Raw genomic sequence first — 27,963 nt, forward strand, 5'->3', positions numbered from 1 at the left:
AAGCTAGAATTTGTTATAGATAGTGGTGGACTTTATGTTTAGATAAATAAAAATTCAAAGCAATGAATATTAATTCTGTTATTGAGGGCACAAAAAATGTCAATTTCTGAGTGGTATGCATACATATGTAGTGCTGTGTATAGCTATCTGTAACCTGCAGATAACCCTTTGTCTGTGCGTAGGAATAGCGTGTTTTAATAAATGTTGGAGGTACTTGAAGTTATAAATGACTTTTTATATTTCTATAATGCAGTAGAAAAGTTTTTTGTTGTTGTTGTTGTTGTTTTTGTTTTTTTTTTTTTACTTTACTCTTTTCTTGGTTCATAGTTACCTTAGTTGATTAATTATTTATTTTACAAACCACAATATTGAAGTCTTATTTTTTCCTGAAAATTTACTGAGGGGTTAACTTCTGTTTGTTATTCATAGCCAAGATGAAGAAGAACAGGACGGTTTCCCAGAAGTGCAAACTTCCCCACCTCCTTCACCATTTCTTTCTGCCATATTGGCAGCTTTCCAACCAGTGGCATATGATGATGAAGAGGAAGCCTGGCGTTGCCACGTCAATCAAATGCTATCAGATACAGATGGTTCTTGTGCTGTCTATACATTTCATGTCTTCTCAAGATTGTTTCAGGTCAGTGAATTGCAAATTCATGGTTAGTTGATTGAAGTCCATTCCTCCTGCTTTCAAAACTATTCTTCCCCTCTGTAACTGCAAAAGATGTTAAGACTGGTAGCAAGAAGCCTTAGAGAGCAAATCAAAAGTGGACGAAAAAACAAAGCAACAAACAAAACACATTACTAAAAGTAGATGTCATATACTACTTTTCCATGGGATATCTTCTGTATTCGTTGCCTGAGAGAGTTAGATCCTGGTCAGGAAAAAAAAAATATATTCAGTATTTCTTCTAAGTTCTTAGTTCGCATTGTGTTCCTTTTTTTATTTTATGAACATCACCCAAGCTCTGTGCTGATTACAGGATTAATGATTTCCTCCTGGGTTTTCTATAGGGCTCAGTACTGTGGAATCACAACATGACAAATACTAATGAATTTATCTTTCATCTGTCTTGTGAGAAAAGGAGTTTTTCTTGAATTGAAACACCAGGAGATCCATTAAAGCTGGAAGTTTCAAATGTCTCTGAAGTTACATTTACCTCACAGATTTAGCATCCAACATGAAATGTCTATGATCTCATTTTTCTGGCTCCCTTCTCCTTATGTTTAGGGGATGCGTTTTTTATGTTTTCAAAGTGGGACCACTTAGATGTATATTATTGTTGGCAACTTCTTATGAGGATGGGAGGAGTACAATTATGCCATTTTATTTACAGGCAAAATGCCAAGTGAGCTAATAGCAGATTCAGTATTACAAACCAAGACCTTCTGTCTCCAGCCCTTTCTTATTTCTCCAGAACTAATTTTGCCTGATGTTTGGTATGCCATAATAAACTTCTCAGTGAAAGGCTTGCTTTGTTTTACCACACTACTCTACTACCATTTTATCCCATGAGCAGGTTTAGGGTCAGTACCACAAAGTAATTTGTGTGAGGAGTTCATACTCTGCCTTATTTACAGAATAACCCCTCCCTTTTTTTTTTTTAGTAGAATTAAGAATTTTGCCACAGTGCTGTGAAATTTCTCTTATTAGCTTTAGACTTCTGACATCTTGCTTTATCTAGATATCAGGGGTTTAATTTGTCTGTATAACAGCTAAGTTTAGCAGCTTTATACAACCATTCATTTTTTGAAAGTGGTGAAAATGGAGTGTTACGCAGATAGCACTTCATATTCTCTTATACTTGTTAAAGAGGGCGCTAGAAGAAAAGGCAAAACCTTTTATGGCTTGACAGAGTAGCCATCAGTCAGCTGGAAAGGCACATTCTCTAGGAGAATGGGAAGCAGCAACACAAGGCTGAAGTCTGGGCAAAGATGCATTCCTGAGAAGTTGTTACTGAACACAAAGGGGTTAAAATAATAAAATGAGACCCTGGAGGCCTTGTTTGGCTGGGCCTTTCCATTCTGCCCTCCTAACTGTGTTTAACTTTGCAGCCATAAATATCTTCATATAACTTTATTCTACATGTAACTTTCTATGTTTATGAAATAATGTATAGCAAAGTGTCAGATTAGGCCATGCCTGCAGTCCGTGTAATTGAACATGTTATACATAGGACTGATTTTTGAAGAAGGTGAAACACCTTGCAGGTGACAGTTTTTGACACACATGATACTACACAGGTCTTACCCTGACTCATAAAATTCTGTGTATAACCTTCTGGAACACAAGCACTTGAAAATCAATGGAACTACTATTTGTACTGCACAAAGACAAGTAGTCATTGAGATATCCTGATGTTAAAGGACTGGATGTGAAAGGAATAATTATCTTTGTAGTTACATGCTGTTTTCTTTTACTTACTCATGTATTACTTTTTTAGAGCTAGTTTTACATAAATACATGAATTATATATTACTTTGTACTTTAATGTCTAAAACTATGCTGTCATAATGGAAATTGGCCATGAAATGCTTAATCTAAAACACCATATGAGGAGAGTAGTGCTACAAAGTTAATATTTTTTTTCTGATTCGCTTTCTAGAGCATTCAAAGGAAGTTTGTTGCTATAACAAATGATTCGGTCAGCTTTCTTGGTGAAAGTCTACAACGCATTGGAAAGAAATTTAAAAGTTCACTGGAAGTGATGATGTTGTGTTCAGAATGCCCAACAGTCTTTGTGGATGCAGAAACGGTAAAAATCTCAAATTTGATACTTAAATACAAGTCTACTTAGACATTTTTATGTAAAATATAAAATGATTTAACATTTAAAAAACAGCAATGCTTGGGAACGTTGTCAAAGGTTTGAATAAAATGTTAGTTACATTTTTGCCTTTTGAAAGGTTGTACTCGTGTCGGTAATTGAAACGTTATCTGAATAATTATGTTAAAAAAAGGATGCTTTTTAATAAATGAAATTAGAAAGGAATTAAAATGCTAGTAGCCACTATGAATCATAAACACTTGAGAAAATGTATTTCATACTTGTGTTTTCAAAAAAAAAAAAAAAAAAAGCCACCCCCGGCCCATGAAAACCTCCAGCTTTAACAGTGAGTAAACTGATTAGATATTGTTTAAATTCCCTTGCTGTTCTTCAACTTTCTTGCCATGTTTATTCTGTATCCCTTTTCTTCATCTTGTTGTTCAAAGACCACTTACCCTGTAGCATCTTCACCTTTTTTGTGACGTCTGTACATATATTCTATGATGCCTGAAAAAGACTTTGACTAAAAGTAATGAAACTTTGAACGGCTTGTTGTTATGCAAGTTGAAATCTTGGGTTATAGTAAATACTGATGTGAGAAATCAGCTCAAAATTTTGGGGCAGTCAGATCAAAACAAAACAACAAAACTGCTGGTGTAATTAAGAAAAGAGACAGCAAAACAAAATGCATCATTACGCTAATATACATATGCCTGATAGTCCTACATCCTGAATGTTTTAGGTAGTTCTTGTTCACTGCTCCCAAATAATACACTGTTGAACTGGAAATGGTTTCAAGAAAAATCAGAAGGATTATGAGATGTGTGGAATGACTTCCATATAAGAAAGACATGAGTATGCAAGATTTTTCAGCCATTTAGGAGATAATGTTAGCTGTACATAAATGTTTGTATAGCTGTCGTATTTGATGTTGAAGGGGATCAAATTAAGCTAGCAGTGGCTTAGAAAACACACAAAACCAAAGAGAGGTGGTTCTTCATAATCAGTATTTGAAACCCCAGGCTTCTTTATAGCATAATGTTCATGTTTTCAAAAAGCAACTAAACAAATTCAAGAAAGAAATAGCCCTGAGTAGATTTTTGAATACATAGAGCAACATGTTGTTAGAGGCTAAGAAAGCATTCTGGAACAAATGAGCAAATTGTTCACCACGTACTTGCCCTGTTTCGCCCTTCCTTAAGCAGCTGCTATTAGCTGTTGTCAGATGGGAGGCTGAGGTAGATTGATATTTGGCCTGCCCCGGTATTAGGCTCTTCTCTTGACCTGCTTTTTTCCTTGTTGCTAAGGGGCATCTCTGCTCTTTTGCTCTTGCTTTGGAATATGGGATCTAAAAGAGCATGATAAGGACAGTGCATTTCAAGGGAACCAGGCATAATATGTTTTAACTTATGCCGCTTTAAAAGCACTATAAATGAACGGAAAAATAAGTTTTTATTTTGGATAAGAGGACATAAGAATAGCTATACCAGTGCATATTTAGAACAGCATGGGTGTGTACATATATGTATATTTATGTATGTATGTATATATAATGCTACACATAATACAATATATACATATATAGAAGTATACACAAGTGTGTGATAATTTTACTCTGCTCGGCAGCTGAACTCTACCACAAATGCTCTCACTCCCCCGCCCAAAGGAAAAAGGGGAGAAAATATGATGGTAAGGGCTAAAGCGTTGAGATACGGACAGGGAGACCACTCACCTGTTGTTGTTATGGGCAAAACAGACTGTGCATAAGGAGGTTAACATAATTTTAAACCTATCTAGTGGGTTAGAACAGTGAGAAACTAAAAGGAAATTAAAAACACCTTACCCCCAACCTCTCTTCTACCTCCTCCCCCCTGAGAGGTGCAGGGGAATGGGAATGGAGGCTGCGGTCAGTCCCTAACACTTGGTCTCTGCTGCTCATTCACGGCCACTCTCTGCCCCTGCTCTAACATGGGGTGATGATTTTGTGATGTCTACTTATGCATGCAAGAGTGACATTTGATTCAAATTTGGCCTTTGAATCATTCAGAAAGTAGTTTTCAGCAGAAGGATGTCCCGTTAACCTCAAAGCACTGGTTCACAAGTGATTCTGTCCTCTTGCTGATTCTGGCTGCCCAGTGTTTTCCTTGCATTTCCATGTTGTTGCACACGTTGAGTACACGTTGAGTTGTGCCAAAGAGCCATAATTTGCCTTTCAGCTGATGTGGACATTGAGGCTGGGAGTAGAGTGTCTTAGTGTGGTGGCAGAGCAATAGTCTTGGAGCACTTGGAAATACATGTTAGCATCATTCCCAACCCTACAGAGTAACTGGGGATGCTGTCACTCCCTGTGCCACAATTTTTTAATCACAGCCTTGCACATGCACTTGCAAGCTAATCAAAAGGTACCAGGCACCAGGGATTAGAGATAAGAACAGGACTCTTAATGTGTGCAAGGGGTGACCAGTGTGAGCAAGAAAGCACCATATTAATGGCATGATTATTACGGGAAGCAATAGGTGAAGGATTAATAAGAAAACCTAAACTAAGCAGAAAAACAGCTCCAGGGAGAAACGGTGTACAGTAAAGCTGATGTAGCAGAGCCTGAGGGGAAAAAAAGAGATTTTGAAACTAAAGAAAAGGGGGAAATTCACTAGTGGTAGAAAGTTCTTCAAATATCCAACAGTTTCTGCTTTGACAGTTCCTGGCTTGTAGAGGCTGAAGCCTGTGCTGGTGGTATAGTTTGCATATTGAAAAGGGGGAGTAAGTCTCACTGGATGCTCACTGGTTGCTACAGGAGAAATCCAGCAATATGCTTTTCTTGTTGCAGAGACTATCCTATTTATGCTAGCTGTGTGTCTGACAGAAATTACTCTTCTTTTTGAAAAAGCTAGAAACCCCTTTGAAATCGCTCATTCAGTTGTTGACTAGGTAATGCCCTTATTTTGGGGTCAAAACAGTTCACTGCTTGAGCTGACCCAGCACTAATTCAGAGTGTGTATCTAACTGATTTTAGTTTGATAGCTTTTTCCAAGTGTGGCCTTGAAATTTCATATTATATAATTATTTAAATATTGGACTATATAGATTATAATCAGATGCTATCTGACTTTTTATCTTTCAGCTAATGTCTTGTGGCCTGCTAGAAACATTGAAGTTCAGCGTTCTCGAGCTCCAAGAACACTTAGATACCTATAATGTCAAAAGAGAGGCTGCAGAACAGGTGGGTCTGTTTTGTATATCAAACCAAAAAACACTAGAACATACTCATTGAGGAATTGTTCCAGATCTTTATCCCTCAACACAGATACCTCAAGTAAACTGTATAAAATCTGAATTAAAATCCTGTTTCTTAATACTGTTGTGTGTATCCTGAACCTGTTCCTTTTTCTTGTTACGTGTGACTTGGTTTTGTTGCATGTAATTCTGGAATTGACTTGGAATATATAACATTGCATAAACATGCTAGAATTGGGAAAAAGGATTAATGTTTAACATGAATATATATATATTTATTTTTCTTATGAAAGTACCAGCTTTCTTGATTAGGCTGGCAGAGTGGTATTCGCCTCCAGGTTAAGACATGTATAGATAGTTATCCGCATGCCAATGAAGTACCTTAACACCCATGGTATTCAAGGATCAAGTCAATAGAGTAAAAGAAACCAAAAGAGAGCAATGTATTTTATCCTAATGTAGATATCAACTTGCTGCTCAGCTGAGGTCTTTAGATGACTTTATATTGACTGACTCCACTGACAATAACAGGGGTTTAACAAGCAACATTAGGTCTCTCATCCTGGAACTGGATGCCATTTGAACTGGCATTTATATCAGTTATTTAGAAAAACGTGTTTAGTTTTCAAGGTATATGCTAGTAGTAGTATCTTTTGTGCAAAGAAACAAAAATTTTAAAAGTTGAAAATTTCTGTAGCAACAGTATATGTATTTTTTTTTTCTGAACCTTTCTGTGAAGCTTAGGAAGGAAAATAGTAACTTCAGAAAACTGAAACAGGTAAGATTTCTATTTCAAGAACCAAAAGAAAACATAGATCTACAATCTGTTTTGCAGGTTACAGAGAGAGAATATATGAGGCTTTTGCTGTAGAGAGAAAATGATCCTTAGGAAAATTAAACATGCATTTGAAGGAATTTATTACTGATGCCAGCAGCCTATCTCAGGCAGTGACAGTGGCCACGCAGGCAAGTCTGAGTGATGCAGAACAGAACCAGAATTCTAAGTCATGGCATCTTGGCAGAGCTGTGTTTTGCAGGACAAGTGTTTCCCTGTTTCTTGATTGCACTGAGATTATTAAGAAGCTGCGGCCTGTGCCTTGTAAAGTTTGCTGACAGCTGATCTGTTGACTAGAAAAGCCATCTACTTTTTTTTGTGGAAATGTAGTTTCCTCAAAACCAAGGCTAAAGCATACCACACAGCATTGTGTTAATGGAGATGAACTGCTTTTAGGACCCAAGCCAGTACTTCTACAGAAGAGATGCTGCATTTTTTGCCCTGCTATTTAGCAATAACAATTTGTTTGGAGACTTAATTCATGAGGTCTGATATAATGAGCTATGTTTTGCCATTTAGACTTAATCAGAAACAAAGCCCTCATCTAATGACCAAGATTACCTTTTTCCATATAATATTTAATGTTTGACAACCTCCAGTGCATAAGTCCTGTAAGAAAACTATGTATTTCTTTCCTCATTTTAGAGAGCCTAACCAAGGCTAACCGATTTGCAACATAGACAGGAAGGTTGAGGCAGAGTAATGAGAGAGGAAGTCAGGTGTGTGGAGCAGTGGCCTTCCAGACATTGAGGAGTTCAGCTTATGTGTACTCCTCATTTAGCCTACGGTTTGTCTTGGCAATAAGAAATAGTCTTATTTTATTTGTCTCAAAGGGTGATGAGTTGAAATTGTTTGTCTTTTAGATGGCTGTGAATTCACTTATTTTTAACTAGTTTTGCTCTGCAATGTGTCATACAGATATAAATCCATGCTGGATCTTACGAGCTTATTTACATTTTATTTTACTTTGGATATCAGTTTGGTGGCTGCTGTCATTATGTCATTGTGAAAGAATGTTTTTTTCTGTAGTGAAGCTGTCAGAAGGGCGTCTCGTAATGTTTCTGTAGTCAGCTTGTCTTCTGCCACAGTATTTCTGAATGACTGGAGCAAGAAAAAGGTTTCTCTGGATCAAAGGAGTTGTGAAATAGCTGAGAGCATTTTGCCAGCTTTTATTTTTCTTTAATCATTCATAAATAGAAAGAAGCAGTACCATGGAGAAAGATTTCTTTAGTTCTTAGTCCTCAATTTTTGTGTGTATTACATACTATTTGTAGACCAAGTGTCCTCCAGAACTAATTCTCAGATGTTTCACTTGTTTTCTTACTCTATCCTACTGAACAGAATATAGGAAATGATTGAAAGAGTTATTCTCAAGCCAATTTTTTTTCTTGTAATTTCAACCAGTTGTGACACTTACCCTGTTCAATCTGAAAGTATTAAGGCAAAATATGTAATGAGCTTGTTGCAAATCCTCATTTTTTTCTTAGAAACATGCAGAAAATGATCATACTATGCTGGTTAGGATATTGTCTAATCAGGTACATACAAATTAACAAACATTTAAATAAATAAAATTCACATCTAGTATCCTCTGGAATTGACCATGGGAAAAATCTTAACATTAACCTTCATGAAAAATTGTTACTTAAAATTTGCCATAATAGACACTGTTTGTCACTATCAGTGCAGTGTACAGTATTGGCATTCCCATTCATGTGAATCGAATTCAAAACAGTAAGAGGCTTGGGCTGCAATTGCTTGAAACTCTTATCTCTGCACTGAGGTAAGAAAGGTATCTGTAATATACAATTTGGGGGGGGTGTCTGCCTTAGGGGTAATCTGTCGGACCAACCAAGAGGAATCACAAACTTCCCTATCTTACATTTTTCACCCTACGCTTTTGTAGGAGTTACCTGAGGAAAAACAAATTGGTATAAAGCAAACATAAAAAGAAGATTATTTTGTCACACAATCTATTTTTGATCCTAAAGAGAAAGTTTAGGTCTTTCTGCAGTGCTGAACATACGTTCTTTGACAAAATTGATTTGTTATTTTTTTTGCAATGTTCTGGTGACGCTGTACTATTCTATTTCCTGGCAAGGAAGCTGCTTTTGACTTGTATATTAGGGACCAAGATACTGAATCAGATAAATGTAGTAGAAAATACAGGTTTATATATGTATCATAAAATTCTGGGCATAGCCTTTATTTGAGTCTGGTATTAAGATTTTAAAAAATTTTAAAAGGGCAGGGTGTGAAAACAACTACTAGCTTCCCTGTTTTTGTTGCAGTTGTTCCAGTGCAAACCTATTCCATTATTACCGATGAATGCTGTCAGATAAAAAGAAAAATGAGGTCTGCTGTGTACGTCGGTATCCATGTCTCTAATTGAAGCTGACACCACAGTGTTTAGAGAATTCCATTTCTCGTCTTGATAAGCACACAGGCCTGGTTAATTCACTAAGTAACCTTTATTAAATTGAGCGGATGGGAAATCACATTTTTCTTTTTCTTGCATCAGACAGAGGTTAGAAAAAGGTCACTAAGATTTCCTGTGAGACTTATGATATAAAGCACATGGTATGCTGAATTATTCTTTCTTGGATGTATAGAGCCCGTTCTTCGTTTCAGAGGATAATCTGCACTTTATCTCAACATGACGTGTTACTGTTTCAGTAATGCCCAAATTACCTCATGCTTGCTGCTGTTTTCACTGTACAGAAGAAGATGCTGAGCACTCTGTAGATGAGATGACAAGGTCACATTGTCCAAGCAGAACATATCTGATCCTGCAGATGCTTTACATTAACACTTTTAAATTTCCACGGTGTTCAAAGCTAGAAGAAGAGATTATCTACTGAAATTAATAATATTTGTTGTGCGCTATAGGAATTGAAGTTAAATACAGCCTTGTGTTTGTGGAAGAGGGTGGAATCTGTGTTCATATTGTGTAATGTGAGAATGCTTCATCTCCCTGGCTTGTATAAACCAGAGAAAATGCTAAACTCCCAATGAAGAATTTGCTTTTTTCATTCCATCTAGTAAAGTTGCGCTTGCATCTAGTTACACAACAGAACTGTATTTCCTGCTGTTGTGAAAGTAGTCCCAAGAAATACAGCAGGCTTACTCTTACTCTGTAATTTGAATCAGTGGTATATTTTAAACACTGGGAAATCATGTTGGTGTAAACCTTGTGCAGCAGCTAAAGAGATAATAGGAACTCATTTAATGAATGCCATTTTTCTGCCCCCTTATCTGTGTTTCCATATAACAGTACTCTAATCACAAATTATTTTGAAGTGTGCTATTCCCGTCTGGGATAATGAAGGTACATGAAATTTGCAACAGAAGGGATGCAATAAAAACTGCAAAGTGATACATCAGAACGGAAATCAATAGTGGAAACAACATTGGTGAACAATTGATTTCATATCACAATTTCTTACATACTCTGAGAATATCCAAGACTTATTGAAGTGTCTTAAGCAGTTTTACCACAGTCTTCTGTTTGCTTCATTTCAGAAGACATTTAATCTTGTTTATGTTTTTTTTCAGTGGCTAGATGACTGCAAAAGAACATTTGGTACTGATGATGGTATTCATGGCACTAACACAGATGCCCAGGTAGGTGCATCTCATTTATCTCATTTGTGAGTCTGTGGATATGAGAGTTAAAAACACACTTATATCTGTTGCACAAAAACTCCAACATTTGCAGAGAGATTAAAAATGTATGAAAAGCTTTTCATTTCAGTTATCATACTATCTTTTGGAAACTCAGGTTCTTATGAAGTAGTGGTCTAATAAAATGGGCTGTTTTTAATAAAAGCTGGCGACCAGTCTTCAGTTCTAGGCTTAATAACACTGAGTAGATAAGCAGACTAGATACCATCTGTGTACCAGCAAGTCCACTTTTATGCAGCTGTTTCTAGCAGAAGAAAGATTAGCTTTCTGCTTATAAGCTCAGATAAATTGTCTAGCCAAAAACCTCTACCGAATTTAATATAATTAGTACTATATAAATATGTATGACCTTTCTGGAGCTGTAGTTTGGGTGGAAAAGAACAAGGAATAAAGTAGCAGTATCGCAGGAATTTCATGAAACATTTTTGTCAACATTTTGTCATCTAACAACAACAGGTGAAGTGACCTGTTACTATTAGCTTGATATTTTGTATGTATTTGCATGACATCATCTATGTTTAACATTACTAATTGCTATAGTAAGTGACAGCTTTTCCCTAAGTGGACCAGGGCTTTTTTGTTTAAACAATAGCTGCATCATGTTGACACTAGATTAAAAAAAGCAGATCCAACACCTGCCATTAGTATGTACAAGGAATCTGCCATTCACGTCTGCCTGTAATAAGAATAGTGAAACATGTAAGGAAGAGTTGCAGATAGCAGGCTAGCTCACAGTTTCACAATGACATTTTGACAAAATCCCCAATTCAGGCTAAGGAAGGAAAAAATTTATTCCTTTTGTTTAGTCAAACTTACTCATTAATGCAGTCAGTTAGGTTTCTGCTAGCTACCACTTGCAAGGGCTTTTGCTTTGCCTATGATCACAACATTTGGTATATTTTACGCTTGGTTTACATCTTCGTATACTGACTGGCACATGTTTAGAAATATGTAACAACACTCAGCATTACAAAACAGTACATGTTCTATATTTTGATTTAAAAAGCAGCATTTATGCGTTTCAGTCTGTGTATTCAGTTCTGTGTATTTCAGTTCAGAATGTTGCTTAGATACACTAAGAAACTGTTAAGACATTACCATGATTTAAATACTACTATCCCCACTATACAGTGAGACAAAACAAGAAAGGGAGGGAAAGCCACATGCAGGCTTTCATTCAGCTCGTACAGAAAGTATGCAGCAGTCGGTGAGGCAGTTTTGTCTGTTCCTCCCCAATTCGGCAGTGTTTAAAGACAGCCTCAGAAAAGGTGCTGGGTGACCAGTTCTTACTGATTATTTGTGGGGACCTGCTTTGTTGTTTTTTTTTGTTTTGTTTTGTTTTGTTCTGTTTTGGATTTGTTTTTTGGTTGTTTTGTTTTGTTTCAGTTCTAACCTGTAAGGCATGCTGGCAATTTTTTCTTTATGTGCTCCTTGCACTGCAGGTTCATTGAAAACCATTTTAACTTATAGTATCCATTGAGGAAGCTGAGTCCTGTTACTCTGCTTCATAAACATGTACTCCTTACATTAGTGAGAAATTTATTCACAACAATTTTACAGTGACTTCACGGAGATTGAGAAGTTACCAAGTGTAAGAGCATTGTTTCAAAAGTGTTTGTAAATGGAGCGTGCTAAGTCTATCCAGTCAACCAGTTAATGCTAAAAATATTTAAGTGTTGTCTGGCTCAGGAAAGCAGGGCTGCAGGGCTGCTTCATTCAACACATATTTTTCATTCACTAACAACATAAGGTTTTATTACTAATTTTTAGCACTGTGGTAAACACAGCTAAGAATAGTGAGGTGAATTTTGTTCTGGCTCATGTATTACCAGCAGTCTTGCAAGTAAACCTAATTATTGAATTTTTGCTATTAGTACGTACATGCAGGCCTGAAAGAATGCATCTGGACACAGGCTACACTGTTCTTACAGGACTGGCAGGTAGAAAAATCAGATTATTTGACAACTGGTCGAGTATTATGTGAAAGTCACTGAAGCAGCATAATGTTAGTCTTAAGGAGAAATCTCTCTTGATTTTTTAGAATAACTGTCAGTGTGACTGGGGGAGGCTTATTTATGGCTTACAGCAATACTGAGACTTGGCTTGAAGAATACTGGGACTTAATGACTAATTATTAAACAAATATAAACAAATGTTGAATATTATTAAACAAAAAAAAATGACCCTGTCATTCCTCAAAGTCTGACTCTCTGTGCTCCATTGGAATAAGTAATAAAATTCTTGTCAACTTCAGCAGTTCAAGATCTTATCTCTTTGCAATGTTGAGTGCATCAAGAGTTTATGCCTATATAATTGTGCTGTGTGAATGACAGCACAGAGTACAGAACAAAAATACACGTTTATAGTTTATTAAGCACACCATAAATTATTATATATATAGTGCATAGTTATGTGCTTAATAAAGCTTAACTGCTTCTGCCTGCTGGAATCAGTTGCATCTTCATACACGTGTGACCATTGCACATGGCTTAAATGCCACCAATATGCTCAGCGCTGTACAAAGCACAGAAATTATGTTCCTGTCTCTAGCCTGAGGAATATGTTTTCTGATGCTTTCACTCCCTGTCCCTTTCCCGAACATTTTTCTGAAATTGCTTGTAAAACCAAGTGCAATTTAGCCAAAAAACTGTCACAATGAGATGTTAATAATAAAGTTTAGCAAAATGAAGAATTTTCTAATCTAAAATCTTAAAAACAAGAAAACAAAAGTTCAGACAAAAGTTCAAACAAGAAAAAAAAATCAGAATTCAAATTAACATTGCATCTCAAATTAACATTGCAAATTTTAAAAAGCGTTATCTAAGCTTAAACTATAGTGCTACAGAACAAGAAGATGTATCCAGACCTAAACATCCTTGCTTTTGATTTCTTAATTTTGCATACGTTGAAGATTATACACTATGTAAAGGCTCAGGAAGGGTTGTAAGGTGCAGTATGTTTCTCCTGTTGTGGGACAACAAAGCCAATGTTATCTATTATAAGTTACAGGAGCGAGTGCTTGGTAATTTCACTTAGTCTGTTAACTCTTTTTGTTAAGGGTATATCTGGAGCATATTACTTGTATTTCATCTTCCATTTTGCCTGGGACATCTTTTACCCTAATTAAAATGATTTCCTACACTAATTCTTGATCTTTTTTCTTCCTTTGTATTTTTGTGACCTGCTCATCTTCTTGCTTAGCAAATGGAAATTCTAGCAGTAAGTGATGGTTCTTGATTTATCAAATACTTAACCATGCCAGTCAACCAACTGGTCTCCATCTGTCTCGTCCATTTGTGACGTAGTGATGTCTTGTCATAGACTATTACAAAAATGCTGTGTGCTTCAGTTTTGCATAATCTAACGCATTGAACTGTTGGTTCTTTGTAGATAATAGGATCCTGTAGTTAGTAGAACCTTAGAGATGATTATTCCATTAGAATTAGCTTTTATGTCTGTATGTAAAGCAGTATTAACAGTCTGTACCTCCCCTAGTTTTAGATGCATAAAAATGGAAGCAAGACTGTGCTGTTTTGTTTCCTTAAAATATGTCGTTGTATTTTCTAAAATAGAAACAGAGCTCTGTTTCACAAAGGAAACATTGTTCTTACATCCAAGAATGGAAATATTTCGCTCTTATTCCATCAGGCAGGTGTAAGCTAAAGACCAGATTATAGACTTATGCTTACATATAGTAGTGTTTATGAAAGATTGCATACTTAGAGATGACAGCTACTTCTTTTGGATATTCTTGAATTTATAGCAGTAAAAGTTCAACAGTAGAAGTAAGGGATGTATGATATTCTGTCTTGAAACATGACATTTTAAAGTGCCTCTTGAATCACTTTTTTTTGTTCCTTTTTGGAAATGTGACTACTTATTAAAAAGTAAACTTTTAACCTGTGTGAGAGAGGCTACCTATAAATCTAGAACTGGATGAAGCTTTCATCTGCTTTTCATTAGCTTCTTGCTACATTAGCTTGCAAATCTTCTTGGCATTTTCTTCAGTAACCAAATAACTACTTTTAATTTTGCACATTCTATACTGAAGTTGTCATTTATTGCTTCTTGTATTGGACTGTAGGTGTTTGGCACTTCCTGATTATAATAACACTGTTTACATTTGTAGGAGCTGGAGTTGTGTCGGAGGCTATATAAATTGCATTTCCAGTTGCTGCTTCTGTTCCAAGCCTACTGCAAACTTATCAGCCAAGTAAACACAATCAAAAAAGAAGCAGAGGTAAGGCAAATCACACCATTTAGCTACTTATTGTTGACATTTCAAAGCTAAACCATTTAAAATGCATTTTGGTAATGTGTTCATCAGCAGGACATCTTTTTAGGGTGAGCTGAAGGAGGGTACCAGCTGTTTTATAAGCAATTAATAATAGATTTAAGTAGAACTTGCAAGAATTTTTTGAGACATTCAATTATCTTTGTTGATTTTTGTACAACCTGAAAGCCCTTACATAGATGTGAATGCAGGGAGTCCAGGACTTTAAATATTTCACTAGCACTCCTGGTGTATTCTAATCAAGCTGCAATCAAGGTACATCAAATTCAATCAACAGAGCTCTGTAATGAAGCCCTTTTCCGTCACCCCAGTGGTTCCTGTTACAAGCACAGTAACTTACTACCAACTGATTGCATAAGTGCATCACATCAGCCACCATTCAGTTTCACTGCAACCTTAGTCCCCCAGCCCATGCGTAGTTAGTAATGCATCCCAGATGTCTTGGGCTTGATTTTTAGGTGTACTAACTTTAGAAGTGAAATGCGTCATTCAGCTGTGCACACGTGGTACATGTGTGATGATAATCAGGTTAATCTGAGTGAGTTATGCTGCTGTTAATGTCTTTTCAACATTCTCCCCTGGAACTGTAATGCAATAAAGAGAGGTAGCATTTAAAAAAAATGTCTTGCTTGATGTAGTAAGGAGGAAGACAAAAAATAGGTCTCCAAGTCTTTGGTTTAGGAGTACGTTAGGAGAAAAAAAAAAAAAAAAAAAAGCATGTTCCTCACTTAGATCTCCAGATTCTTGTAGAGGCTGCAAATAAGTGAGTTCATTTTGTGTAGAGGATGTTATGGAAGGTCAGCATCACCTCACTTCCATTTCTTGCCTGAGTTTCCAAGTCAGCTGTTAATCATATTCTGAGTATGCCCTTGTCTTTTACTCATACATTGGAACTAAAGCCAAAGATACTATTATATACATTGGCTGCATTACAGTTACTCTGCTGGGCTACCAGTCTTCCAGATTTTTCCTCCATGTTTAGGTCATCTTTGTAATAACACAGTTTCTATTGTACTTTCCAAAGTGTTTAACTCTTCTTGTCAATTTAATCATCGTTAAATGATATAAGGAGAAAAATGTACTTTTTAAAATGAATTTTAAAAGGACTAAGATGGAAACTTCATCAAGGAAAGCCCAAATACCTGGCATAAGTACTTGGGCCATTAAACTAGCTGTATTCGTAAACAAATGAAGCAAATATTTGGATTTACTTCTTCTGTATCTCATTTAGGATTACATCAAGGAGGAAAAATGTATGTTTCTGATCTGCTGAAAGTTAATTTGGCTAAAATTATAATTAAACTAGAAAAGCTCACTCTAGCATTTGTTTTAGGTCATAAACATGTCTGAAGAACTTGCTGTCCTGGAGACCTGTCTGAAAGAGGCCGAGTCTGCATCTGACAGTGGCATCGAAGAAATTGAAATTGCAGAGGCTTCCCAAGCTAGCACAGAAACAGCAATTCACTCTCTCATTGAAACCCTGAGAAGCAAGGAGTTTGTGTCAGCTGTAGCACAGGTCAAGGCTTTCAGGTAAATGCATAAGGATTTTGCTTTCTGGCCTGAGTTTGCTAATGGACCTTTTAAATTAAAAGATAGGGATAGGCACTATTCCAATTTTTTTTTCAGCTCTTGCTAGATGTTCTTACTGAAAGAACAAGAACAGTTGATTCATTACTGTTCATTACTTCTTCATATACATCTTGTGATTTTAAAAAGGCAATTCTAGTAATATTTGTTCTTCAGAATTTGTCTTTGAGAAAAATGATACTGTTAACTCCTAGGACTCTACAGAAGAAATGTTCCTCTTGTGTTTTAGTATGTCTTCTGTTCAGACATCTGTTTTAAGAACTCTTAAATATTTAAATACTTCATGTTTTAATGTTTAAATACAAATTGTGTGTTCACAGATCCATTTGGCCCCATGACATCTTTGGCAGTTCTGAAGATGACCCAATCCAAACACTGTTGCACATATACTTCCGTCATCAGACACTTGGTCAAACTGGCAGCTTTGCAGTAGTAGGCTCCAACCAAGATATGTCAGAGGCCAGCTCAAAGCTGATGGAACTTAATCTAGAAATTCGAGAGTCTCTACGCATGGTGCAGTCCTGTCGGCTTCTAGGGAAAATCAAACCAGGAGTAAACCTTGTGAGCACTGGATTCTGAACAGCTGTCAGTTAGAAAAGAACTGATATTGAGGACACTTCAAACTATTATTGAGCACCTTTCATTAAAAAAAAAAAGGAAGAAAGAATTTAAAAAATACGTTCCAGCAATCCTGAAATATGACAGGAAGAAATATGACAAGAAGAAATTGTTCCATCAGAAGGAAAAATCTAAGAATTGTAGTTAACATCTTACTTGACTGCTCTTTCTACACAGTAGCTGTGTGGCAGTAGTATTTTTTTTATTAAATATATGTATAAAAACTCCGTGAAAGGAAAAGGGCTTAAATGTAATGCATACATATGCATTATTTTCTGTTGTAACAGAACTATAAATGGTGTTTGCAGTAACAGCCTCTAAAGGTTGAACCAATGCTGCAGGTGGGATGAGGCTAAAATCAAGGCTGGTTTATTTTGGCTGAAGACCTGCAATGCTTCGTGGCTTTCCAGCAGCAGTAGATATAATCATCAACTAATACCTATTGAGACACTTTGCAATGTCATGAAGAATGTGCGGTCGAACACGAGCAGGATGACTTCTGACTGCAAAAACTGTTCACTTCTCAATGTTTTATTTGCATTTGTTGTCTGTAACAAGGAAATGATGTGTGTGAGTTGGAATGTATGGCTACGTGACAGTTGTTTTTTGAAGGTATGGATGATTGTTAAATAAGGTCTCAGAGCATGCTTAAAAGAGCTGCAAGATTATTTTTGAAGAAATTTTATTTTATTAGATCTAATCCTCATAGTGTGTAAATGTTAGGACATTTAATAATATTTTAAACTGGGATTTCCCAGTGTTTCTAAAAGAAATAATATATCTGTTAACTTTATTGGAATGCTGCTCAGTTCTCTGATCAGTGCTTATGTTACAAATATTGATAACAACTAACCAAAAAGTAGCTGCCTGCAGAGACTTTAAAATGTATATTAAAGATATATGCTGCCCATCAGCAATTCTCACTAGAAGTTAACTTATTTTATTCTGTATATATTCTAGAAACTGTATAGTGCAAAAACAGTATTTTTCTTGTAAATTTGTGCAATGCACTGTTAAGACAGTAGGTGTATAAAGCTATGAGGGGAAGGGGAGCTCTCCCTGGTGGTAGTCACATACATGACTTGCAGTCTGAGCAGTCTGCAGGGTTCAAAGAGTTTGAATGCACATACATGCATCTTCATGACTCAACTTAAGCCTAAGGAATTGGGACTATAGAGGAAAAAAAAAGACCGACTACCAAACCATGCAAACAGGCAATATACTCATAGTTCAGTGTCAAAGTCTGTAGCATAAAACAAACTGGATTCTGTTGAAACCAATAGCATTTTGTAAAAAAATAAAAATAAAACAAAAAAAATAAAAAAGAATGTAGTCCCACAATTCCTGTGATTTGAAAGGAACACCCAGTATTTTTATATACATCTCTTACCCACTGTGATTTTTTTTAATGGGCTCTAATTCCAGAGTTTAGAATGTAGAATTGAATTCTTAGCTCTGCCTTTTTGGGGGAATTGGACCCCACTAGAAATATAATTATGCTGAAACGCATTAATTGAAGGCACTGTGCACGCTGTTGGACTGCTGACAGTAGTTGTTATCCTAACAAGCTCTGTAACTGGTCAAGGCACATCCATAATCACTGTATTTTTTCTCTGACCCTGATAAAATTGAATTATTTTGATGGTTTTGTGGTACTGTAGATGGTGTTCTTAATTATTTAATAAGTATTTACAGGGGGGGGGAATAAGTAGTTTTATTTAGTGGTGCATTACACTTTTATTTACATCATCTTTTACCAGCTTTTTTTGTAAAAATAAAAGACATTGTATCTATCATCTTGTGTATTTTTACAAGCTAGAAGTCCATACTGTACTTTTAGGAGTGCTTAAGTACATACCTAAACACTGACTACAGAGGACTGGGAGCCCCAAACTCCTTTTTTTTTCCCCCCCTCATGTCCTGTCAATGCAAGAGGATTTTCCTAGGCAACTTCTGAGGACATTAGAGGTTTTGTAAGGCAACTGAAGCCTGAATTTCTATACATAATTCTTCAGTTATACATCTTCCTTGGTTTACAATAGCTAGTAGAAATGGGACCTGCCCTATGGAATAGAAATCATGGTACCTTGTCATCTGGATATTCCTTCTTTCACAGAAGTTCAAGAATTATTTCCAAACTTCCGCTGCACAGCTTGTTCTGTACAGGGTCCTGCCCTTTGCTATTAGCTGCTTACAGGTCTCCTCATAGAGAAGTATTAGGCCAGGTTGAACACTGTTCTTGCTGGTTGCTACTTCTCCAAAATTACTCACTCTTGACTACTGCAAGAGCTGTCACCCTGCGTCGCCTGGTGCCAGGTACCACAGAATCACTAAGGGTGGAAAAGGCCTCCAAGACCATCCAGTCCAACCATCCCCCTACCACCATCACCACTAAAACACATCCCTCAGCACCATGTCCAACCTTTCCTTGAACACCCCCAGGGAGGGTGACTCCACCACCTCCCTGGGCAACCCACCCCAATGCCTGACTGCTCTTCCTGAGAAGAAATGTCTCCTCATTTCTAATCCAAACCTCCCCTGGCACAACTTGAGGCCATTCCCTCCGGTCCTATCACAAGTTACCTGTGAGAAGAGACCGACCCCAGCTCCCCACAGCTTCCTTTCAGGGAGTTGCAGAGAGCAATGAGGTCTCCCCTGAGCCTCCTCCAGACTAAACACCCCCAGCTCCCTCAGCCGCTCCTCACAGGACTTGTGCTCCAGGCCCCTCACCAGCTTCACAGCCCTTCTCTGGACACTCCTCAGGGCCTCGTTATCCTTGTGGTGGGGAGCCCAAAACTGAACAGTACTCGAGGTGCAGCCTCACCAGAGCAGAGCACAGGGGGATGGATGATCACCTCCCTGCTCCTGCTGCCTCCACTACTGATAGAGGCCAGGATGCCATTGGCCTTCTCGGCCACCTGCGCACACTGCTGGCTCATGTTCTGCCACGCATTGACCAACCCTCAGATCCTTCCCTCTGCACAGCTTGCCAGCTGCTCCACCCCAAGCAAGGTATGTGCTAAACCTCTCAGCAGTAAAGGCTGTCTGAAACCCAGCAAGATGTCAGACACCTCTGTGAGATGTGCTGAACACAGCCCTGACTGAGCTAATGTCTGCAAAGACTCTTCATGAAGAAGCCGTACAGGGCAAGTTCAAGGTATCTTTGAAGAACTGACAGCTCTGTTCCTTCCTGCTTTGCATGATCACAGAGGTCACAGTCAGCTTTCCTTCTTTCTGCTGGATCTAGGACCCAGTGTCCATAACACACAGCATCTGCTGTCAAGGACATGACAGAGCAGTAAAGCAGAACAGGGTATGGGATTGTTACTGTGGCATCAAGTAAAAGCACTGAATGCATTTACATAAGAGGATGGGCAGTCAGAGCTACTGCTGCATTAAGGAATGTCATAGCACGAAGGAAAGCTCGTTTCATATCCCTGCCCACTGCACTCCCACTCTGCCCAGGCCCAAAACCTCACAACAGGTGAAGGCCGGCCCAGGCCCAGCCCTCAGCCAGCTGCCTGAACCCTGCTGAAGCTCACCTGCAGCACTGACCAGCTGCACCCCCTCCTCCTCCGGCCACACACCTTCCTCCAGCAGCAGCTGCTGATAGAGACCAGTGCTAAGGCATGCTCAGCTCCACTCCGGGCTGTTACTGATAATCACAGGAGCCGGCCTGTTCACAGCAAGTAATCCTCAGAGCAATGCTTGTGAGAATATCCGTATGAGTAGGAAGTGCTCAACTGCTCATGTTTCTGTTTGCTGCCGTAACATTTCATATGGACACAGCACAAAATGACTTCTCAAAGTCATTACCACAGTGAACACTTGTAACAGTCAGTCTCACACGCTGCATCAGGAAAAACTACAGCTCTTTGAGGGGAGGCAAACAGGAAAATGAGTACACGAACATCCCTTGAGGGAAATATGCTCAGGAAAGACTTAAAGCAGCCCAGATCACCATTACTACTGGGAGCTGAGGTAGCCTGTGGGTAGGTGGCTGCAGAGAGCAGACCTGCCTCTGCCTCTAGCACTGGAGCCGTAGGCAGGATTAAGGCACCATCTACTTTCCAAGTAGGACACGGCAAGGATGGAACCAAAAGTCTTCTAGTGAGCTGGTAAAGTATCCTTTGTGATACTGGGGAGAGTGCTTCTAGGGGAAGCATGAAATAAGACAGCTCCTGCTCTGGGGTTGGTGGGTCTGCTACTCATTCCCAGAATGAGTTTGGCTGCTATAGCAAGTAGTGAAGCAAGACTAAAATTACTATGCGATAAATTAGCAGTGATTCATTATACCTTACTGCTAAAGATCTGAATGCCAGAACTATGAGAAGCTACTGCAGTAAGTTCAAGGGACACGTTAAAATAAAGGAGGAGTTGACAGCAAGAGGAGTTCTGTGTTCCAGCTGAGCTACAGAATTAACCCTGCCCCTCTAAATGGACACTCATGGGTGCAGAGGACAACCTGTGCCTAGCCTGCCATACAAGTTTCTTTAAGAGAAGCAGCTACCACAGCTGTTGACAGGATGCTTCCCCCTTGCTCTCTTTAGGGAGGGGGGAATCACACAAGCCAGGTGCAGGCACAGGTCAGTTTGATGGAGAAGTCAGTCTTTCCCAAAAGAAGTTACCTTAAAGAGTTCTCCAAGAGGCTTAGGCCAGCATAATGCTTAATTTCAAAGTTCACAGCTTTATTAGCATTCTCAGGAAAGTACATGTCCCATCAGTTTACCCAGCTCCTTAGCTACGAGGCAGAGGGCATAAGATTTTAACCAATTCATGAGTCTGTTCAGGTGGCAGTTCTGTGGTGCCAGAGCCAGCTTGTAACACTACTGCCTCTCTGCTGAGGCCCTTGACAGCAAAAACAGGCTTTGGACACTGCTGGTTCTGCCTTCACTATACCAAGAGCCCCAGCAGGGTGCAGGGGTTTGGTCCTTTCCTGACAGAAGACAGCAAAACCACCTCTAGATCTAAGTGAAAGCCACCAAGTGCACAGCTCTGTGTGTGTCATCTGCAGGTACAGAGGGAACCCAGGGAGATGCAGTGTTATATTTCTGAGCCTGTGAAGGGTCACTTCTCCTGATAACCCAGTGGAAGTAAGATGTGCAATCTATTTACGAGAAGCCTGTAACACCAGTGACTCCCTTCCCCAAGGCTTTGTGAGAGCTGTCCCTGAAGGTGCCTCAGGACCACCACAAGCCTTTTTGGCCCTGATCTATACAGCACAAGCTGAGCCAGAGCCAGGCACAGACCGCCTGTGCCAGTAGCAGCAGCCTAGCTCCCACAGAGCACTTTTCTCCACAATTAGCCAGAGATGAACAGCAGGTACAGACTTGCTACATGGAGTACCAGTGTGCCCAGCAAGTGAATACAACTGGGCATTTTGTTCACAAGTGATGCTCTACTGCCTACTGTAATGTTTTGATGTTCAAGTGATTGAACTTCCAGTGCAGGAGGAGTAACAGACATCCTTTCCCATCTGACATTCTACAAGGTGCTACCATCAAGACAGTGATGCCAAGACCACCACTAGTTTGCAAACCATTAGTTGTCGGGTCCTTCCTTATGCAAGTTATGGAAGCTGCAACCCTCTGAGCTGGGCACAAACCCACCTGATCACCTGAGAGTGCTTTGCAATACTTTTAATCACATGCTTTCCCAGCTACACCTCGCTAAGCATCCTCAAACAATAACAGCAACAACAAAAAATCTCTGCTCTACTCGCAGTCTCGTAGAAGAGCCCCGAAACCAATGAAAACCCCCATCATCCCCTCAGATAATGTACTTGAAGCTGAAGGTGCTGTCGCAGGAGAGGCGTTTCCCCTTGCACCTCCCGCAGAGGTCCTGGCGGTGGGGCCTCTTGGGGTCCACGTGGCGCAGCTTCACGGGGCAGGTGCACCTCGTCTGCTTGCAGCTCTGCGGGGCGAGGCAGCGGTCGGCGCCCTGACCCCAAACACGGCGGGGCGAGGCGGGGGGGACGCCCCTTACCTGGCAGGTGATGTCCTCCACGCGGTACGGGTTGTAGGACTTCTGGCAGGTCCGGCAGAACTGGCGGAAATAGACCTGGGGGGGGGCAGGCGGGGGGTCAGTTTTGGGGGGCAGGATGGGGGCGGTGGGGGGGCCCTGGGCTGAGCTTACCTTGTTGGTGCCCTGCACGCACCAGACGTAGGCGCTCTCCCAGCGGATGTTGCAGTCCTTGCAGTGGTAGTAGCCGTACTTCTGCTCCAGGAACTGCCAGGGACAGCTGTTAGCGGGGTGGGGGGGCTCTCCCCGGACCCGCCCCGCTCCGCTCCCCGCCGCCCCTCACCTGGAAGCGCAGCCGGGTCTTGCCCGGGGCCGCCTCCCGCTTCTGGGCGGCTGCCGGCGGCTCTGCCCGCGCCTCCTGCTCCTTCTCCTCCTTCTCCTGCTCCTTCTCCTCCTTCTCCCGGCTCCCCTCCGGCCCCGGGGCAGCGGCCGGGCGCTGCTCCAGCGGCTCAGCCTCAGCCTTGGCCTCGCCCTCACCCTCGGGGGGCTTCTCCCAGCTGGCCCGCACGGCGGCCGCCTCCGCCTCCCGCCGCTGCTTCTCGGCCGCCTCCTCCCCGGCGGCGGGGGGCTCCTGCTCGGGCTCCTCCAGGAAGGCGGTGAGCCTGCGGGACGCCACGGGCGAGTAGACGGCGATGGTGCGGGGGAAGCGCACGGCGCGGGTGCTGGTGGTGGCGGGGCTGCCCTGCTCCTGCTCCGGGTACCGCTCCGCATCCCGCTCCGCATCCTGCTCCGGATCAGCTTCGCGGAGCCTGGCGGCGGGGCCGGGCCGGCGGCGGAGCAGCGTGCGGGGCCCCAGCGAGCACTGCACCGAGGCGTCCTGCCGCGGGTTCACCTGCACGCCCACCTCCTTGGTGTTGGCCTTGCGGAGCCGCGGCGTCAGGTTGGGGTTCACCTGCGACAGGATGGCCTTCAGCTGCGCCCGCTGGTAGTTGTCGAAGTACTCGGCCGCCGCCGCCGCCGCCTCCCCGTAAGCCGAGAAGTAGCCGCCCCCCCGGGGCCGCCAGCCGCCCGCAGCCCCCGCCTTGCCCTTGGGCTGCGGGTAGCGGTAGGAGTAGGGCGGGTAGGCGGCGTACAGGTAGCTCTCCATTGCCTCCTCCGACATCGCGCAGGGCTCAGCGCTGCCCCCCGGGGGCCTTAAATACCCCCGGGGTGGGGCACGGCCCCCTCCCGCCCGCCCCCGACGGCGCCTGCCCCGCAGCCTCCTCCCGGCCCCGGCCCTGCCGGAGGGGTCCCGGGGCCGTGCAGCCCCCCCTGCCCGAGCCCCCCGCGGGATGAAGCAGCGGGGACCACGTTTGGCTCAGCTCGGCCGTGTATTTGCGGGGAGGACAAGGAGCGCGGCGGCGTTACAGCGGGGGGAGCACGGGGGGTACACGCGTGCAAAGTGCTTCGCCCACCCACCCGCCCTGGTGCTGCATCGCTTCGACTCCTCCAAAACGCTGGGCTCCTTCCTCGCACCGCTCCTGCTGTGCTCAGGTGGATGGGGGCCTCCTTGCACGAAGACGTATGGTCATCGGGATGCGTCGCAATGGTAGTTTTTTCCTTTTTTTCTTCTTTTTTTGTAATTTTTATACACATGTTTGAGGAAACACAACGGCAACACACACACACACATCACCTCATACGATGGGAGCAGCTGGAACAGCGGTGGGCCCGGCCCCGGGTGTCACCGTGGTGTCGTGCCTAAAGCGCGGTCTGCGTCGGCTCCATCGGAACCAAGCCGCGCTCCTCTGCGGTCACCGTGCCGTACGAGGTGTCGGCCACCTCCTCTTCTTTCAGCTTCTTGTAGGAAATATCCGTGTCTTCCTCTTCGCCGAGCGCCTCTTGTTTGTAGCTGTCTCTCCCGTACATCTTGTACGCCAGCACAAAGAGTCCCGCTTCTGCCGACTGAAACAGCGCGTAAAGCAAGGGGAACATGTACATGCTCCCTATGAGCTGCGGGGGGAAGGTGAGTTTTAGGATGGCGGTGCAGAGCTGGACGTTTTGGCACCCTGTTTCCAACGAGACCGTTCTCCTGCAGTGCGGGGGCATTTTAAAGACGGTGGCTAAGCCGTATCCCAAGGCGTACCCCGCCAGAGGCATCAGCACCGCGATGGCGTAGACGGATGCAGGAATGTGTGCCATCAGCTCTGGTCCCAGCATGGTCCCCGTCAGGATGAACAGGATCACCAGAGTCACCAGGAGGGACCACAGGGAGATCTGGCACAGACACAGACATTGACAAATGACACAGGGGTTATTAGTTTAAAAGCAACTAGAGGCTTGACAGAGAGTGAATTGCAGAGGGTGGCTGTACTGCTGTTCCTGTCTTTGCTTCTTGCCCGGGAGTTTGGAGGTCTTTGCTCTTATCCCAAGAAGGGAAGGGGCTGAAATCGTCCCTGACCGTTGTCCTTCAGGGAGAATTGATGGGAAATCAGAGCAGTGGGCTCGTGCTGCCCGTTCCTTTTGCCACGAGGTCATTTTGCCCGCATGGTCTGAGGGAGCGTGGCTGTGCCTGTGGTGGGCTTCCCCAGCCCCAGGGACAGCGGGCAGCCTCCCCTCGGGGGCTCAGCCTGCACCCCCTGCCCTTCCCCTGCCTTTCCCTCTCACTCCCACCACTACTCTCCACCACAGCCCCCCCGGGACCTCCCTCCCCGTCCCCGGGGTGCCCTCCCAGGCCGCCCCGTCGGGGGGTCCCTACCTTAACCAGCAGGTCGGCGGCGCGGGGGTGCCGGTATCGGATGAGCACCCCCAGGCCGATGGGCAGCAGGGTGCTGCCCAGCGTCAGGCTCACTGCCCCCAGGGGCAGCAGCTGCACCAGCGCCGTGTTGATCCAGTGGCGGCTGTACACCCAGAGGCACAGCGGCATCAGGAACAGGGCCAGCAGCGTGGACGAGGCGGTCATGATAATGCTGCGAGGGAGAGAGACGCCGGATCACCGCCGGATCGCCGCCAGATCACCCCCTCCCTGGGGTATTTCAAGGCAGGGGCAGGGGGCTCGGCAGGGCGCCTACCTGAGGTTCATGTCCCCGTCGACGAGCACCGACATGAGGTTGGAGAGGTTTCCCCCGGGGCAGCAGCCGCACAGCAGCACGGCCACGGCCGCCACCTCGTCCAGGGCGAAGAGGAGGGCGAGGAGGAAGGCCAGCAGCGGCATGGCCACGAACTGCCCCAGCAGCGCCAGCAGCACCCCCACGGGCCGCCGCAGCTGCTGGCCCAGCTGCCCCAGCTCCACGGCGCAGCCCAGCCCCAGCATGGTCACGCACAGCGCCAGCCCCACCAGCACGCTCAAGCCCTGGCTCAGGGAGCGGTCCCCGAGCCCCCCGTCGGTCCCGGCCGCCGCCGGGGGCTGCTCCGAGCCGGCCATGGGCGCCCCGACGAGCCCCGGAGGGTCCGGGGGGGGAGCAGAGGGGGCGCTCAGAGCCGGGCGGCGGCCGGAGCCCGCATCCCGGCTGTGCAGGGCTGGGCTCGGCTCTGCTGCCCTCCGCCTGCCGCCGGTGTCGCCGTGCCCACGGGGGCCGGGCCGGGCCCCCCCCGGCGGGGGCGGCGTCTCTCGGTGCGGCCCCGACGGCAGCGCCCCGCGGCCAGCGCCGCCCCCCGGCCCCGCAGCGCGGATGAGGGGATGGGGGGGCTCCGCAGCACCCCCTCGATCCCCCCTCCCAGAAGAGGCTGCTGCACGCAGGTGGGATCCCAGAGGGGGTGCGGAGGGGCGAGTGGTCGGATCCCGGCACCCCAAGGCGGTCTGAGAGGGGGTACGATGCAGGCAGGTATAAAATCGTGCCTAAAGCGGCCGCGTTTCCACTGCCTCGTACTCTAATTTAATAATTGTGCCTTGCCTCAGTCCTTCAGAAGTGAAAACGCTGCGGCACCAGCATGGGAAGCGAGGCTGGAGGCTGGTGTGCAGGAGCCTCCCCCCCACAGGCTGTGCATCCCTGACTCTTACCCCGCACCCTGGCACCGTCTTTTCTTCTTTGCCCCAGAAATGCAGAGGGGTCACAGCCACGCTGTCACATTACTACTGGTGCAACTGGCTGGCAAGTCGTGCCTAGGGACAAAACCACGGGGAACGGCAACTTTGCCAAAGCGGTGCGAGCTTAATATCGCTCCGTCCGTGTTTGTTTCCTTGTCATTAGCTTAAGGAGAGTACAGGGGAGATGAGTCATTGGAGCCGAATGGCCAAACAGGATCCAGCCTGCTTCAGTTCATTCATATTTTGGGCTCTGTGCTGCTAGCCGAGGGGAGCACAGGGTCAGGGCGGCTTTCAGAGCCAGCAGTGTCCTTTGGACTGAACTTTCAGGTCCAAAAGCGTTTGCAGTGTATGAAGTGTGCTTTGTGAAGTGTTACCACTATGGTTCTTATCTTGTCCTTCACGTAGCCAACATTTGGCTTCACTGCATGTAGTTCGGTTGCTTATCGCATCGCCCCCATGCCATTGTGCCCACACCATCTCCCTGCTGCTGGAGCAGAGGGGGATTGCGGCATGCGACCCGAAGCTGTGTGGGGCACGAGCTGATCCAGCAGGTGTGAAGGGCCCAAAGCCACCCTCCTGTGTTATCTGCCAGTGGCACTCCCCAGGCTGCCTGCCGGAGCAGCTCTGTTCACGGGAAGATAGTTTTATGGCACAACGCGTGACATGTTGTGGTGACAGGAGGAGGTCAGCAGGCCCCAGGAACCCAGCTGATGTGCCTCGCTGATTGTCAGCCCCATGGGTCCCGGCACCCTGGATGGCACCTCGTGTATTTTCACATTGGGAGCGTGGAGTGAAGAAATGTTGTGTCTGGCTCTGAGCATGGTTATTGTCTCTGTAATTCGCTGCGGGCTTTCATGATATGTCATCGTTACGGTACAGTCTGGAGCCTGGAGTGGTATTAAGTCGTTGTGCAGCATCTGGCTGCGAGGCAGCCGGCTCGCGCGTAGTGCATGCCGCAGCGTACCTAAATCAATGG

At 43.5% G+C, this 27,963-nt stretch overlaps 3 protein-coding genes across 13 annotated transcripts in view; 1 reads left to right on the forward strand and 2 right to left on the reverse strand.

The window, feature by feature from the left end:
* Positions 1–18,814, forward strand: part of FRYL (FRY like transcription coactivator) — a 176,231-nt gene extending 157,417 nt beyond the window's left edge. For 8 of the 11 annotated variants that reach the window (XM_072037629.1, XM_027457111.3, XM_027457109.3 and 5 more), the window contains 8 exons: positions 430–637; positions 2,607–2,756; positions 5,890–5,988; positions 10,393–10,461; positions 13,723–13,740; positions 14,651–14,761; positions 16,149–16,345; positions 16,723–18,814. In XM_072037629.1, the coding sequence (XP_071893730.1) occupies positions 430–637; positions 2,607–2,756; positions 5,890–5,988; positions 10,393–10,461; positions 13,723–13,740; positions 14,651–14,761; positions 16,149–16,345; positions 16,723–16,981 (1,111 nt within the window). In that variant the 3' untranslated portion in view covers positions 16,982–18,814. The remainder of the gene's footprint in view (positions 1–429; positions 638–2,606; positions 2,757–5,889; positions 5,989–10,392; positions 10,462–13,722; positions 13,741–14,650; positions 14,762–16,148; positions 16,346–16,722) is intronic. The other 3 variants (XM_038178837.2, XM_072037627.1, XM_027457115.3) reach the window with 1 other exon arrangement.
* Positions 18,815–21,687: 2,873 nt separating this feature from the next.
* On the reverse strand, positions 21,688–24,165 carry ZAR1 (zygote arrest 1). The gene is made up of 4 exons (XM_038178826.2): positions 23,325–24,165; positions 23,156–23,248; positions 23,006–23,080; positions 21,688–22,933 (listed from the first exon to the last, which is right to left on the reverse strand). Exons 1-4 carry the CDS (start codon positions 24,141–24,143, stop codon positions 22,790–22,792), a joined length of 1,131 nt encoding a protein of 376 aa, XP_038034754.1. The 5' UTR covers positions 24,144–24,165; the 3' UTR covers positions 21,688–22,789.
* A 219-nt stretch (positions 24,166–24,384) lies between these two features.
* On the reverse strand, positions 24,385–26,551 carry SLC10A4 (solute carrier family 10 member 4). Its single transcript, XM_027457125.3, has 3 exons — positions 26,032–26,551; positions 25,719–25,929; positions 24,385–25,237 (listed from the first exon to the last, which is right to left on the reverse strand). Exons 1-3 carry the CDS (start codon positions 26,382–26,384, stop codon positions 24,722–24,724), a joined length of 1,080 nt encoding a protein of 359 aa, XP_027312926.3. The 5' UTR covers positions 26,385–26,551; the 3' UTR covers positions 24,385–24,721.
* Positions 26,552–27,963: the final 1,412 nt, after the last annotated feature.

The sequence above is a fragment of the Anas platyrhynchos genome, chromosome 4 (assembly GCF_047663525.1).
Source record: "Anas platyrhynchos isolate ZD024472 breed Pekin duck chromosome 4, IASCAAS_PekinDuck_T2T, whole genome shotgun sequence".
NCBI lineage: Eukaryota > Metazoa > Chordata > Aves > Anseriformes > Anatidae > Anas > Anas platyrhynchos.